A 16216-nucleotide genomic window follows, 5' to 3' on the forward strand; every position below is an offset into this window, starting at 1 on the left:
TACTCTTAATCACATTGTTTGAGTGATAGTTTGTTTTATGTCTACTATCCAATGTGATACTTCTCTATATGATTCAATTGAATATGATTTGGAACAAATCCTAAGTCATATTCGTATGCTTTGGGCAAAGACTCCTGAATCATATCTCAGAGTATTCTCCCTCCACCATGGAAGGTTAGAGATCCCTTGTTGTGCATTCATATGCCTACATGACTAGATAGCTTGACCCAAACAATGTCGTGGATACTCTTAATGGAATGCCTTTAACATGATCAAAGATCAAGGACTCAACCATTAGACATCTATGATGCCTCTGGTCATATGACTACTTTGCATATTGCCACTTACGAGTTCTTACATGACATGTATGTTTGAACTCCTTTTAATCATGGTTCAGTGTACTCAATTACCTTTCGAGCACCTATGTGTGTTGTCTTAGTGTCCAACACTAAATGACTTGAGACTAGTCATACTCATGCTTGAGTTAACATAACACATACTAACCTTAGCGGATTGTCAATGCCCAATTGGCAATCATATGACTAGGAACGTTTTAGGAATGAACACAAGAGAAATGTCTCGTTAATCTAACTTATTTATATCACTTCTCTCTTTGATTAAATACATTCCTTGGATTCCCTTATTGCTTAAACACATAATACAATAATAGTGATTAACAATAAGATTTGCCCTTCATTAAACATATAATAGTTTAACACAATAAGTATTCCAAAAGTTATTACATCAAATGTGTGGCTTTATGGGCATACTTCCAACACCGTCACCAAACAGAATTTGTGACAACCGAAAGTCTCGATATGCCAAAAAGGAAGGAGACGGAATCATCACTCACTTTATCCTTAATAGCTCTAAGGATAGCGTAGTGGGTGAGCTGCTCGAACCAATCAATGTGATCCACATCAACCAAACGGCTGAAACACTGATCCTTTGTAAATCGGCCTCTAATATTACCCAGACACCATGAGGCATATGACAGACAAGAGATGGTTGCAAGAAACACCTCATCTGACGAACACACGAGTTCCGTCAGATGTAGATTTGACTTTGGACCTGCAATATTTAGAACATAAGCAAATCAATTAAATAAGATAAGCATGCATATAGGATTTGCACATCATATGCATATTGTCTGCCCAAATTAAACCAGTTCATCAACCAACTACAAGTATGGCGAACATCAACGCGTGCACAGGATATGCACAATATATGCACATAGTATCTACCAATTCATGAACATAATTCAATCAAATTCCAGTAATATCAAAAGGATATGCACAGAATATACATATAGTGCACAAATTCAACGAATCATGAACAAAATTTAAGCGTGCCCTATATAGACATGCAAGGACTATGCACGCAGTATGTATGAATTGATGAACATGTTTCAATCAATTAATTTTCACCAACCTCTAAACCACATGCACAATAGAAATTAACATCAAACAAATTAACTATACAAAACACTAATTCGCACCCAAAACCCAAAATTCCCAATTTTACAAAACCTACGTTCAAATAATTAAATTTCATTTCAAAGTGTATCTCTTTTTGGATTTTGCCATTGAATTCTATTGGAAAGGATGTGCAAATGCTGGGGTGGAAACAACTTTTTCAAATATTTCGAAAGGATGTGCAAATGCACAGCACAACACCTCCTAAATATATAATAGAGTGGATGGAAAAGGTTTCGTCGGTTGGAAATTGTGGTACAAAAGGGTTGCGTTGGCAGGAAATGGGGTGGAAAAGGTTGCTTCAGTTAGAAATGGGGTGGAACAGGGTCGCGCCGTTTGCGGTTAAGGTTCTTGGAGCTAAGGGTTGGGCGCCACAGATTTTCGAAAAAGGAGGAAGAAATGCTGACTTGGTTTGACAAATTAACCTATTTAAATACAAGGGCAATTAGATCATTTTAAGGTGTAGGAAAAATCATATTTTTTGTCCATTTGTTGTGCATCGCGTGCACATGGCGTGTGCATATTTGAAATGTCTTATTTTTGTCCCAAGGCTAAGAAATTGTCCAATTTTGGGGTATTTCCCCCCGCCCCCCAAAAAAAAAGAAATCACTATCCCCTAGGGAATTTGCGAGAGGTATCTTACAATCATACTCATATTCAAACAGATACTAATTTAGTATTACATTTTTCATTTGATTATTTATTGAAGTAAAATATATTTTCTTTAACAGATTAAGTTATATTACTCATTAATATAAATGGGTTGAGTTCGGATCAAGTATCGTTCAATTTAACTGGTGTTACAAGAGAGAACCATTAGAATATTAAATATGGGGTGTGCTATCCACACACCCAATTTTACTTCTTATACACCTCTTGATAATTTCTGTCCGTTGATCTTCTTCAATTCATCCGATCCGACGGCCGAAAATTAAAAAGGTGTGTGAGAAGTAAAATAGGGTGTGTGGATATCACACCCCATTAAATATGTCATGAAAACAGCAAGAACACCGAGCTCTACCTGATAGGATGATTTGAATGAATTGGACCAATTGGTGATGTGGTGTGGATTGTGTAAGAATTTGAAATTTGAAATTAGAATTTGATGGAAGCTGTCAACCTCCAACTTCATCACCAACTCATGATAAGACCTTATCTCTCATTCCCTTCCAAATTCAACCTCAAATGGTGTTTTTCTCTTTACTCTCACTCGACGACACCCTTCTCCTCCGCTTCCGCTTCAACAAAATCCGTAGGGGTTGGCGATAGGGCTGCCGCCGCCAAGGTCTCCGACGCTGCTCAGCTCAAACACAACTGGTTGGCCTCTCTCTCTTGCCCTTTTCCTCAGAACCCAGACACCTTGGATTCGACCAGTACCAATTCGGATTCCAGTTGGGTCATTGGGGTCGACCCGGATGTTTCTGGTGCTTTTGCCCTCTTGAAAGGGGATGATGACCCTGCTTCTTCTTCTGCTCAGGTTAACTAACTAACTTAACTGCCCTCCTGCTTCAACTACTACTCTTTGATTTCATAATATCTTAATTTTTAAGAGCAGTTAGTTTGTTAGTTAGTTATTCAGTTTAATGTTATTATTGTTTCTCATTCTGCGTATCAACTGTTTCTGTTTCGGTTTGTTTCGATTCGAGGATAAATTCTTGGCAGTTTAACATAAATTATTTTGTACATTGAGAGATTTTTTCATGAGTTTGATAAATCTTGTTACAATGCCATGGATTTTCACTTGCTAATCCTGCTCTGCTTGTTGGCCCTGTCAATTTATCCAATCTCTTTTTGTTTTTCGATTTCTCAGGTATATGACTCTCCACATTTAAAAGTTCTGGTGGGTAAAAGAGTTCGGAGGCGTTTAGATGCAAAGTCTATTGTTCAGTTGCTCGGCAGTTTCGATGCTCCCCCTGGTATGCTCTCCTATTCCTTTCATTATTTTCCTCTATCCTCCAATCCTTTTGGCATACTCAATTGCATTTTCATGTCTCAGGCACGGTTGCATATGTAGAGCAGTCGACCCCCTTTCCACAAGATGGAAAGCAGGTTAGTGTGTTATCTCTGAGTAGAGTATTCCTTGGTATTGTTTTACATCTGGTTCCTTTGTTGTTTTTGTTTTCTTTTGTAAATTGTGCATATGAGAATTGCTCGGGAATTCATTGATAGAAAAGGTTATTCCCTATTGACTCACCCTTGTATCAGGCCTCGGTACGGCCTATACATGATTGGGCCATGACGGTTTTGGCAAGGTTAAAAATGGCTGGTACTTATAACCAGACCCAACTGTTGGAGTACCTTATAGGAAAGAAAAAATGATTTTCTTTTGATCTCAAGGCTGCTACCGATTCCTTACCAGTTATCCTGACGTCCTGTATGATTGCATCATTGTCATCCCCAGTATTACAAAAACTTGGAAAGAATCAGAGCCATTAAAGCACTTATCTTTGATTTCAGCATAAGAGATTACTAGCAGGCTAGTTAGTCTTTAACACCGGCTCTGCTACCGTGTTAGATAACCATTGACTTTGAAATCTCAAGTCTTCAGGGAATGGACCAACAATGCATATCAAGTTAACCGCCCTTCCTCATGTGCAATCCCATCTTGCATGTGTAGGGCCAACAGAGGGAGGGAGGGACTTAAACCGATGGGTACAACTTATCCTTGCAAAACTACTACTACATATTCCTAGGAAATGTGAGATTATGCTAAAGGAAATTTCCATCAAATTTTACAAACTGATTTTCAGTTCCAGTAGATTCTGTAAGTGAATATTTTGCCATATTTTCCAGTTTTTCTGATATTTATCATTAGGCTTTTCGGTCAATTATTTTAGTTGTAAGAACTTAAATTTCACCAATTCTCTTATCCATTATTGCTTTTTCTTAAAGTTCTTTCTTGAATGTCCTAGACTACTGTGATCATTTCCATTTTGCTTGACTGATTGCCTTCCAAATGAAAAGGGACAAGAAAACAGAAATCTGTTTGAATTCTTTTGGTTCTTGCTGATAGTTTTTTCCTGGATGAAGGGATGGTGGAGTGGAGGTTTCGGGTATGGACTATGGATTGGGATCTTAGTTGCCATGGGGTTTTCAGTTATTCCAGTGTCATCTATTTCGTGGAAGAACAAATTTGAAATCAGCGGAAGCATGTATACAAAGGTTGGTTGGTCCCAACTATTTACGTGTTCACAGGCTATTTACAGCAGTTTAAGTTCAGAATTTATCACAAATCTAGTTGAATAAAAACAATAGGCTAGCCAATGGTTTGATTCCTTCCAATGTATAAAGTACAAAAAAAATAAAAAATAAAAAATAAAAACTAGGACAACTTTTTTGTATTTGACATTGCTTAATTTAATTTTTTAGAATATGTCCTGTGCGAGAACTTTTCCATTGAAATTTGCAAATGCTAAGTATTGACATGATAGGATGATATCCAGACAGTTGCGATTTCATCAATTTCATTGTTGAGTTCTATGTTGTAAAGAAAAACAAATATGGTATATTAATTCTAAGTTTTGACTTGATAGGATGATAGCCGGAGGGTTGCGTCTGCATTATTTCCATCATTGAGTTCCATGTTGGAAAGGAAAAAAGATCACGGTATGTATGTATATATAAGATGTATATATTGTTTCTATTATTTGTGATAAAAAAAAATTCTCTAGATTGAGAAAGACAGATGGAACTAAAGAAATAAATGCGAAGCTCCCAGTCTACTTTTACTTAATCGAGGAATACAGGAATGTTGTACTGCATTTTTCAAAGGGTCCCTTTAGCTTTGCGCTGCTGTAATGTAGAAGACAAGTTTGCTCATATCACCTGTCTTGTGCTCTGTGGTATAAACGCCTGTGCTAATCCTTGCAAAAACATATTCAAAGTCTATTCGAGTGTATGATCCTTTTAATCTACATGAATCTTATATGATCTAATTCTGTGATCAAAAGAAAAAAGTATTTTAGTGTTCGATTTACTGCAATGTTCTTTACTCTTCTCTTTTGAAAGGATGGTAAATGATGTTCAATGTTGTGAATTTTCCTGATATTTTAGGGAGGGCTGATGCACTACTCATTGCCGCATACGGAAAAGGGATAAAGTCAGACTTATCATCCAATCCAGAGATACCTTAAATCCTGCAGATTGCCCTTCTCCGAGCATCACACTTCATCTCCATTTGTTATAAACAAAAGAGAGGAATGATGTGTGCAGCATGCAGCAGCTTGGAAGATTTTCTAAGATTCAGATAATTGCAAAGACAGTTGGATTATTGGCTTCATGGCTAACAAAGGTTTTCGGGAACTAATTCTGGCAGGGCTTTTGTGGTTTATACTTTGGTCGGAGGCTTGATTGGGATGAAAAGATTAAGAACATTATGTTGATCAACGGCACTTTAATCGCGAGTCATCAGTTCTATGCTCCGATTTTAATATAGAAGCCTGTAATAGTTCAGCTGAGCTGGGTCTAGAACATTATTGTGTACTACTATTAGTTGTTGATCCTCATGAGACTTGATTCACCTTCATCAATAGACTGTAATGTAACATTGCTATTATTCTAACCGTACTAATTTGCAAGGGGCTTGTAGCAACAATTATTGGCGTCACACCGTCAAAGGCGTAGCTTCTTTTGTGTAGAAGTGGCAGGGCTGAATAGATTGTAAAATTGGAGGCCTGTGGAGGCATTCACAAGGGATTTTTGGTTTTCGGCCACACTGCGCACAGCCCCGTTGGGCTAAAGAAACAACCAAATCGCTTGGTTAGCCTGGCCAGTCTAATAGGAGAGGTTTACCGGTGCAAGCCAGAATTGAAGAATAGATCACTGGACCATAATATGCTTAAAGCGATTCCCGGGGAAGCCTTTCAAACAGAAAACCGTTCGGGAACCAAGGAGAGGATCGAGACAATCATCTTACGACACAAGATAATGATATTCACACACTAATAAGCTCTAAACATAAAACATATTTTGCATTAGATTCCTCTTGCTAGCAAAGCCAGGCAATTTCCCCAAACATTAGACCTGTCCTTACAAGCAATGAAGCAAAGCATACTTGGAAACATATCATCATCCAACGAACGAGATTACTTCCATCCGACCCCATTGGCAGAATATATTTGAAACGAAAACTTTACAAGGAAACTGAAAATGTATAATCCAAACATAGGCAAGCTTCTCTCGAGGCAAAATACAGAATGAATTATCCATTTCTGGTTGAACATGAAAAGGAAGAAAATACACGTGAAGCTCTCGTGATTTGTCACCCATAAAATGTGAACGTTGTAGTTACTCATGCTGTTTTTTAAGGGTCACCTCAAAGATGACTCCTTCAAGATTTCCAACAACAGAACGAGTCCCAACTACTTCATTTATCTGCATCCCACACCGTGAAGCTTCGCTAATGACCAACGAATCCATACTGCGCACAGAAAAATGCAATTGCATAAGAGAGGGAAGGGAATTATAAACAATAGAACTCTAAGCACATTGAAAGTCATGATATCAGCAGTGATGAAACTTCCTCACATGATATGATCTTGAACCACACCAAAGCATATTAATTCTAGGTGATTTTGTTAAAGAGTAACAACTGGTGCAAGATAGAAAACATCGATGATATGGTGGAGATCTGTAGCTTTTACTCCCACTCTAACCAGTATAGGACATAAGCACCGAAAGCAAATCAGTCATCTTTTAAAGGGATTATGATCAAAAGAACCCTAAACCCCAATTTCTATCTGCACTGTCTTTCAAATGGATCCTCAATTTCTGAAATCGCGGAAAAGAACCGCCCGGAAAAGTGATGAAAGAAAAATGTTCAAACTCTGTATATATACCAAAGAAAATGCTTTGTTATTAGGTTTTTTCATTTATGCTCGAGAGCATGAACAATCAGCAAGAGCCACAACTGACTTAGGCAAAACACTAAACCAGACAGCACAGCAATAGACGATCCACCACCTCCTCACTTCCTCAACACATACAGCATTACTGAATACAATGATGTTTCCATTGAAAATTTTGGCAATTTAAAATTAGCAGTGATATTATTTGACTTAAACTTTCAGTCCTAAATTAACAAACAAATTTTCAGAATAAAATACCTAGGAATCTTTAGTTATGAATGCATAATGGCATCTACATGAGTAGATTTTGAATATGAATGATAATACCAACTACAGCAGCACTTATATAACTCTCTGGTATTTCATTCAATAAAGACCTTTTCAGAAAATGTGAAGCAAAAAGCAAACTAATAACAAATTGCTGCTTACGTCTTCGTTCGGGATACATAGGCTAGTATGAATTTGCATTGCCCATCCCTTCTAGCTTGAAGAAGTTTTTCCACAGTGTTGAAAAGCAAACCAATGCTCGATTGTTGAAAGCGTATGCATTGTCAAGGGTTATTCTTTTTCTTTTCTAAAATATGCTGGATGAGGAACTTTATTGTAGGATGAAATGTATGTCTACTTATTTCCTACAAAAGAAATATTGAGCAGATAACAAAATCACAATTTAATAAAAGGTGGAAACAGAAGGTACAAAAACATGATTTTCAATTTTCGATAGATGAAAATAAAGAACGCATTAAACTGGTTTCTATCAATGTACAGTGTAATCCAAAGGACTCTAAATGCAGGTGCACTGACTCAGTTATGTAGCGAATAATGTAGTCATGCTGCTTAACTATGATAAAAATTAACAATTGTGGATATATATGTCAGCTCCAAGAATCAAATCAAATCCATTTGTATACGTCTGCAAAATGTGGCAGATCTGCTCCGAATTTCCCCATTCGAGTTTCTCAGCGACTAATTCTGCATACACATAACCAAAACGAATTATCAACCAAGTACACTACGCATCATATGTTTTGAGATTATTGTCTCACCAGAACAAAAGTTAGACTTCTCGGAAGATGCATGCAGATCTATATTTTTCTTCAGGATCTGCGACGAAAAACATAAAATAGTCAAATAAGAAAACTAGCAGACTAGAGATGATTCATCAAATGCCATAGCCTTAAATTTTAATACCATGACCTTGCCTTGAGAACTTCATCATTATGGTCTGTTAATACAACTTTGCTGCAGAACCTGCTGCACAGTATTCCAGTAATACCTGTAAATTGTAAAACGGAAGCTACAGAACCAAGACAGATATCGCGCACGCTTACGTGCAGATACATATACATATACATATAAATATTTAGTATACCAACTATCTTATGCAATGATGGAGTCAAGAGCCTAATTCCAAAGGGAGAGGAAGGAAATTGTTGAAAACTACATACCGACCCCAGAGCCTAATTCCAAAACAGTGCATCCTTGCAGAAGCACCGCATTGTTTGAAAGGTAATCGTTCAACAGCATTGCTCCAGGCCATACCAATTGCCCTGTCAGATCAAAATCGGCTGTTCCAAGAATAGTTAGAACTACAACAATGCATTATGTACAAAGGAACCTATGTGACCCCGTTGTCGACTTGAAAACAAAATTTAAAGTAATGGCTTCATTCAGATTAGGCACTTACCCATGTTATTCAAAATCCAATACATTCAAAAAGATCATTACTTATACTTTATAAAGCAAAGGGACTGAAGCAAGAATTATAATGTAAGAGTAAACTAGTTACATAACTCGTTCATATTGTAAGTTTATATAACTAAATTTGCTTCAACAAGTTCCATGGTTTGAGGAACCTCCTGTTGTAATCGATGATTTATTAGTAGAGGATAGTAACTCTATTTAATGTTGGTGCCGGACGCCCTTTTTCCTTTTGAAATCCCGGCAAGGTTTTTATCGAAGGCCACTGTTGTGCACGTGTATTCGATTTTCGTACTTTCTCTCAAAAACATTTTGTTTTCGGAAATTTCCTGATTTCTTTTAAGACAAATTTCCTGGTTTTAGGAAAAACTTGAGTTTTAACCTTAAAATTGTCGAGTCACTTAGAGAGAGGAGCCAATAAAACTTACTAGAAGCAGAGTGGAGGCAAAGAAGCTCGATAACTTGAGATCCAAATATGAAGGTGGTCAGCTGGTAACTGCACCATTTCATTCACCACTGGGATTTCTGAACGGAAATTATACAGAAGAAGAGCAACAGCAACAGCAAAAGAAGAAAACCCAGAAAAAATGAAAGGGACAGCGTCCTTAATCTTACTTGTCATCGATGAAGAAAGATTCGTCCAAGCAAACTATGTCGTCTTCTCCTCCTCCTCCTCCTCCTCCTCCACCTCCTTCCATCTTAAATATCCGCTGTAGGAATGTGAAACTCGTTTCCTGCTTCTTCCACGACGAGTCTAGTGTCTGTAGGCGCCGGCTTCTGCTTCTCTATGAGTTTTGTGCTATTGTACTGTCGCTAGCGACGACACAATTGGGTATATCACTCGGGACCTGGATCCTCTCCTGAGCCCAAGGTGAGGATCCTCCTAACCAAAGGTTTTGGGCCATTGGATGAAAATTCAACAGTTATAATTATTATAATTTTAAAATGATCATTTTTATAGCCGTTGGATGCCCAAGTCCTTTCCTCTCCTTGGGCTCAGGAGAGGTTCCAAGTCCTATCACTCGTTCAATAAACCGGAATTACTGGTCAATTTGGATTTCGAGGATTTTAATATATTTTTTTTAGTGATAAATTTCAAAAGATTTTAATAGACTTTATAATTTTATATAGATTTTAAAAGATTTATATAGATTTATATTATGATTTTTGTGGATTTGTATGGATTTCTTAGGATTTTGAAAAAAAATGAAAATCACACGTGGAGCCGTCGGATCATTTATGATGAAATCATGCGCATGTGACTCAAACAACTCCAATTTTCCAATGTGTGTTCAGTTATGAGTCTCCTCTGTCAAACCTTCCTTCATTCTGTCTAGTAGACTAACCACAAGCCGCAAGCATATTCACCATGGTAGTTTCATTCCCTTTCAATCCCATGTCGACCATTCCTAAACTTCAATGCACACTCTGGCTTCCTGCCCTTCTAGTACCCACCAAGTAGACCTGTAAACGGGTCGGGTTTATTGAGTTTGGGTCGGGTTTAACTCGACCCGTTAAGTTAACGGGTCACCCGTTTCACCCGTTTACACCTGTTAACAATTATTATTATTATTATTTTCATAGAGTTTATATTTTGCTGTTAAGACTTTATTAAAATTACTAAAACATCATCAACTAAAGGGTGTTAACAGGTCTAACAGGTTGACCCAAAGTGACCCGTTATTTAACGAGTTGTTAACGGGTTGACTCGTTAGCGATCCGACCCGTTAAGCATCCACCTAAATACTAATATTAATGGGTTGGGTCGGGTCGGGTCGGGTCGGGTTAACGGGTCGGGTCCAAAATGCCAGGTCTACCACCAAGCATAACATTAGAAACCACATTTCATTAATTTTCAGCAAGCTCCACTTCCCCACAACAACAATAATTTCCAGCAAGTTCCACTTCCCCACAACAACAATACATATGAATCAACAAATTCTATACATGCAACACAGAGTCCACCCCAAAACGAGAAAGTATAGCTGTTGGGAACAAAGCTCGGCCCAGCGCCGAACTCACTGAATTTGTGCAAGTTGTGTGGGTTTAGGGTAATGGAGATTATGATGATTTTTGGCGATTTGAGGCGATTTTCCATTGAAAGTTGGTTTCGTGCGAGGAGAACATGGGAGAAGAAAACTGATTGCAGCAATATGTTAAAAATATATATTGAATCACTAGATCTCAGGTAGGGCAAAAAATAGAGGAAGATTGTTCCTCTTCTAAGAGAAGAGAGAAATTTTTGGTCTTGAAATGAAATCATAGGGTTGAAGGTTGGATTGTTAAAGGCATTTGGTATTTATATCATCACCTTCAAATCCAATAAAATCCATTATCATTAAAATCCTACCAAATCTTTGGTGTTTTGACTACACCTAGACATGTGTGGACATATTTTAAATCTTAATCGGCTACCCCTGAATTTGAATGTATTTTTAAAATCCTCTTAAATCCTAATTTGACTACAACATGATTTCAAAATCCTCATTTAAAATCCGAATTGACTACTGATAGAAGCATATTTATGTGACTTAGTTAGCTTGTTTCTTGGCATTTATGTTGTTAGTTCGTAGTTATTTTAGTATTTTAAGCTATTTTCGTGTGTTTGTAGGTCTAAAGGGTTAATGTGGCAAAGAAGTGCATTTTGGAGCATTTTGGAGCATTTTTAGGCATGAAATGGATGGCATATGCTTGGAGCAAAAGGAATGGACGAAATTTGAAGTTTGTGCATCATCCTCTCCCTATAAATAACCATTTTAGCACACTCATTTCACCCAACACACACATTCACCTACCACTACATCCACTCATATTACCACAACCCACTACATCCATTACATCCACTCATTACCAAACATCCACCCACTACACCTATTACATCCACTCATTACTAAACACTACTCATTACCAAACACTCATCCACTACACCCATTACATCCACTCATTACCAAACACTTATCCACTACACCCATTACATCCACCCACTACACCCATTACAGCCACTCATTACCAAACATCCACCCACTACACCCATTACATCCACTCATTACCAAACATTCATCCACTACATCCATTACATCAACTCATTACCAAACACTCATCCACTACACCCATTACATCCACTCATTACCAAACATCCACCCACTACACCCATTACATCCACTCATTACCACAACACTCACCCACTACACCCATTACATCCACTCATTACAACTCCATACACTCCTCTCCCTAGCCTATAAATACATCCACCCTTCACCATAATTTAAGGGGGCCATCATCCAAAGACACCACATCATTTACACAACTCTCCACCCTTCACCATAACTCACCTATATCTATCCACCACCACAAGAGACCATCCATTCACCACTCACACCTTGGTGCCGCATATTTGCAAGGAAGGAGGATTGCTTGGAGTTGTGCTAGTCATTCAATTTGGATTGCTGGAGCATTCTAGGTGTATTCTACTTTGGTTTTCAATGTTTAATTTCAATTGTTTCTGTTTAATTGCAAGTATAAGGAACTAAACCTTTTTTGGCTAGAGGAGAATTCGATACCATGAATATATTTGCAATATCAATTGATTCCTTCCAATTGTGATTTGATAAGTTGTGATTGCAATTCAATTATCTATTTTATTCATAACGGATTTGTGTATGTTTATTAAGGATGCATACTTAGTTTTCATGTAAAACTCCCATGACTGGACTGATGTGGACAAGTAACATGCAAATGAATTTTGAAGGTGCTACTCGGGAGTTGTCTCAAAGGTTGATCGAAAAAACACATGTAACTTCAGTGAACCGGTCCGTTGCTGTAATCCGTCATCGACGTCAAAACTAACCCGCTTAGCTGCACCAAGATAACCTGACAAATTCCTGAGGCTTTCAACAATCTTATCAGCTTGACTCACAACATAATCTAACGCCTTTGCTAGGCGACATCCTCCTCCATGCGGTTGAGACAGACGACGGCAGTGTTGGCTGGGGATGATGACGGGTCATCATCTCTGGCCCTGAAGAGGATCTGCCACGTCATGAGGTGATGGGAGATGAGTGATGGTGTAGACGGGGTGACGTCACGGAAGGAGTGTAGTCTTCTGAGTGAGATGGTGGTGGCGTCATCCGCACCGACGATGATGATGTCAATGTCGCCGTCAGTGGATCTGTAAATATGAGAAGCAAGTATCTCCGAAATATACGAAAAATAAAATACATCACTTAAAGTAAGGAACCCTTATCTTCCTCCTGGGTCTTCTAGTAGCTTTCTCAAAGAATAGGCAGGGAACATGCATTCATTTTCATGATGAAAGTTTCATTGTTGGTGGGCATCTTCTTTGGTGGTCTATAAAATGTTGATGCACTGATAATAAAGATTGTTGATGCACTGAAAGTTAACTAGTGACTGGACGTACTTTCTGCTGCTGGTTGCCCACTTGTATACAGCCTTATGCCAGAAATCTCATAGTGTGTGATCAAACACAAACTGACCTGTGAATGCCCATTTCAAGAATAATGGGTCCATTTATCAGAACCATCTCCTTTACAACAAACACATATAGCTTTTCCATGTAGGTGGTCGAAAAAAGCCAACCAGATTTATCATTTCCGATGGCATCACCTACAGAAACGGTTCGAGCGTCGTGCAAAAACCTGATCTGCACATCTGAGAAGCAGGGATATTTCGAGATCTGAATCTCAAAGATTTGACCAAAACCTTCAAACCTTAACAACAGTTGAGCTAAACGGCGTGGTTTTACTGGTTCCAGATGGACCATAGGGTAATAAACCACTGTTTGTATAACTTGTGGTGAGTAAGCAGTATATAGGGTACTGATGTGCGCTCCTTTTGGGGTCGATGGCCGAGAATACGGTGTAGACAAGGACGAAGATGCCGATGATCTCAGCTTCCCGAGCTGTGCTCTTGTTGTAACCACTAGCCACAGAGTTGGCGGTGTCACCGACGAAGTTGTACTTGCGCTTCTACAAGGCCTTGACCAGCCCAACGCCGACGATAGCTCCCAAGCACTGGGCCACCATGTAAGCCACGGCTCTAATGAGCGAGACCTTGCGGGCCAGGAAAAGGCTAATAGTCATAGCTGGGTTAATATGACCACCGGAGATTCTGGCGGTGCCGTAGACAAGTACGACATGGCGGCGGACCCCGATCATCATGGTTTTCTCTGATATTGGGAAACTAGATGCGAAAACTAGAGCCGACTGTTGGTATTCTGCGAGGAGAGAGAGGATAGGACGCGGTGGGAGGTAGACACGGAGGACGCCATGGGAGATGTTTGAGTTCACCGAGCAGTGTTTCAGTAGGAAGGTAGAGTTTTTTTAATAAAACCCAGTGGCGGTCCTACCTTCGAATAGACGACCGAAATCTCTATAACGCTGTGGAAATGACGTCGTGATAGCAGGGTAGTTGTTCGCTGGTTTTAACGGGTAGCAGCGAGCAGTTAAATACGTTTTGGGCTAGGATTTATGAGCTGAGTCAAGCTTGCAGGGAGTTTGGATCATGATCTCCCTCCATCTCTCTATCTCTCTATCTCCTCTTCTCTCTACTGGAATGGATTGGAACTGAGCCCGAGCTCTAGAACTCACAAATCCGTCGGAGTTTACATGGAGAAGAGCACCAGACCCTGTAAAAAAGTGCACATATGTAGGTTATGAAGGTTTGAAACCCGAGTGGTGATGGAGAGTGGTGAAAGTGATGGTGGTGTCTGTCGGTGCCAGAGAAAATGGAAAGATCGAGAGAGTGTCTCTTGGTTTTTGTGATTTTGCAGATTCATGGTGGTGGGATGAAAAAATGAAAAAGAACCGACATGATTTTTTGTGTCGTTTCCCACAGACGGTGCCAAATGTTGATGCACAAAACCGGATGGTCTTGGTACAACGTAAATCTGACCGTGAATCTGCAAGTAATGTAAATAACACAAGATGTATCGTGGTTCACCCCAAGGTTTGGGTCCACACTGATTGTATTGTATTTCTCTGGTGAAGAGGGAGAGAGAGAGCTTAGAGCTTAGGGGGTGTGAGGAAGCTCTGAGAGGGATGAGGAGAGACCCCCCCCGTTTGTGAGGGTGAGGAGGCCCTTTTATAGAATAAGGGCTCCTCCCCTAATTACATATTTGCCCCTTCCTTTATTACATAATTACATTTAAGTCCCCCAAGTATTTATACGAGGTCTAAATACGAGACCCTAAATATGGTATAAACAATATTCATGAGTAGTGAAGGTTGCTTGTCACAATCGCGTTAATTGAATTCTTGGCAAACGTATCATGCATTCATAGTTACAATTGCCTCGTCAACGCTTATGATGCTATCACTTTGGGTTGTATCTCTATTATGCATTCATATGGGGGACTTTTAGAGAATGATTTGGGTTGTCGCCTGCATTCATCCAATTCAATGAGTAAAGGAAAATCTGAGGGTTAATTTGTGCATCACGGTTAATTTGGGGTGTTGAGTATCATAGTTTATTGAAAAGCAATTGGAGATTGATTTGTATGCAAGTGTGTCATGTGTGGAGAAAGACCTTCTAGCTAGCCCATCATCCATCCAAAACAACCAATTTCGTGCAAATCTGTTTAGTTCTAGTTTCTGTTTTGTTTTACTTTATTTTTGTCCAAAACCCAATCCCCCTTTACTTTAGTGTGTCTAATTAGTTAGAATCTGTTTTAGTTTGTGTTTTTAAGTGTTTTGAGTCTATAGAGTCTAGTTAAGTGTTTTTAAGTTTCTTTTTGTAAGTCAGTTTAGTTTAGATTAGCAATCCCTCCTAATCCCCGGTCCAGAACGATCCCTACTTATACATATACTACAATTGTCAAAAGAGGGTTTAATTTGAGTGCTTAACTTTCATCGCATCAAATTTTGCCGCCGTTGCCGGGGATTAGCAATTTTGCTAATCCCTTGTTATTTCTTTTTGTTTATTTTCATGTTTTTTGTTTTAATTACTGACCTTATTTCTATTTATGTCTCTTATTTTTACTTATGATATTTGATTTAGTTTTGTTTCCTTGATTTCAAATACTAGAGAAGTAAGACATGGATTTTGCTACTATTCAAGCTCAATTGGCGAAACTTACTTCTCAATTGTCACAATATGCCGAAAGGACCACAATGCAAAGTGTCCCTACAGATGGTGTGTCCTATGGGCAAGGATATCCAACTCATCAATGTTCTCAAT

The 16216-nt window shown here is 38.7% G+C and overlaps 2 protein-coding genes and 1 long non-coding RNA gene across 4 annotated transcripts; 1 reads left to right on the top strand and 2 right to left on the bottom strand.

The window, feature by feature from the left end:
• Positions 1-673: 673 nt before the first annotated feature.
• LOC139189470 (uncharacterized) lies at positions 674-1668 on the bottom strand. Its single transcript, XR_011573334.1, has 2 exons — positions 1534-1668; positions 674-1071 (listed from the first exon to the last, which is right to left on the bottom strand). It is a non-coding gene; the product is annotated as an uncharacterized lncRNA (long non-coding RNA).
• A 789-nt stretch (positions 1669-2457) lies between these two features.
• On the top strand, positions 2458-6069 carry LOC114823101 (Holliday junction resolvase MOC1, chloroplastic). Its single transcript, XM_029098452.2, has 6 exons — positions 2458-2952; positions 3286-3391; positions 3472-3524; positions 4506-4637; positions 5009-5081; positions 5529-6069. Exons 1-6 carry the CDS (start codon positions 2581-2583, stop codon positions 5606-5608), a joined length of 816 nt encoding a protein of 271 aa, XP_028954285.1. The 5' UTR covers positions 2458-2580; the 3' UTR covers positions 5609-6069.
• Positions 6070-6426: 357 nt separating this feature from the next.
• LOC114823102 (uncharacterized) lies at positions 6427-9915 on the bottom strand. 2 transcript variants are annotated; one of them, XM_029098453.2, is made up of 8 exons: positions 9638-9915; positions 9451-9518; positions 8770-8889; positions 8524-8597; positions 8368-8425; positions 8192-8293; positions 7751-7862; positions 6427-6894 (listed from the first exon to the last, which is right to left on the bottom strand). In XM_029098453.2, the coding sequence occupies exons 1-8, from the start codon at positions 9718-9720 to the stop codon at positions 6762-6764; spliced, it is 750 nt and encodes a 249-aa protein (XP_028954286.1). In that variant the 5' UTR covers positions 9721-9915; the 3' UTR covers positions 6427-6761. The 2 variants fall into 2 exon arrangements, with proteins under 2 accessions (XP_028954286.1, XP_028954287.1); XM_029098454.2 differs by having other exon boundaries at positions 9451-9547; positions 9638-9807.
• Between the last annotated feature and the right edge of the window lie 6301 nt (positions 9916-16216).

This window comes from Malus domestica, chromosome 11 (genome assembly GCF_042453785.1).
Source record: "Malus domestica chromosome 11, GDT2T_hap1".
NCBI lineage: Eukaryota > Viridiplantae > Streptophyta > Magnoliopsida > Rosales > Rosaceae > Malus > Malus domestica.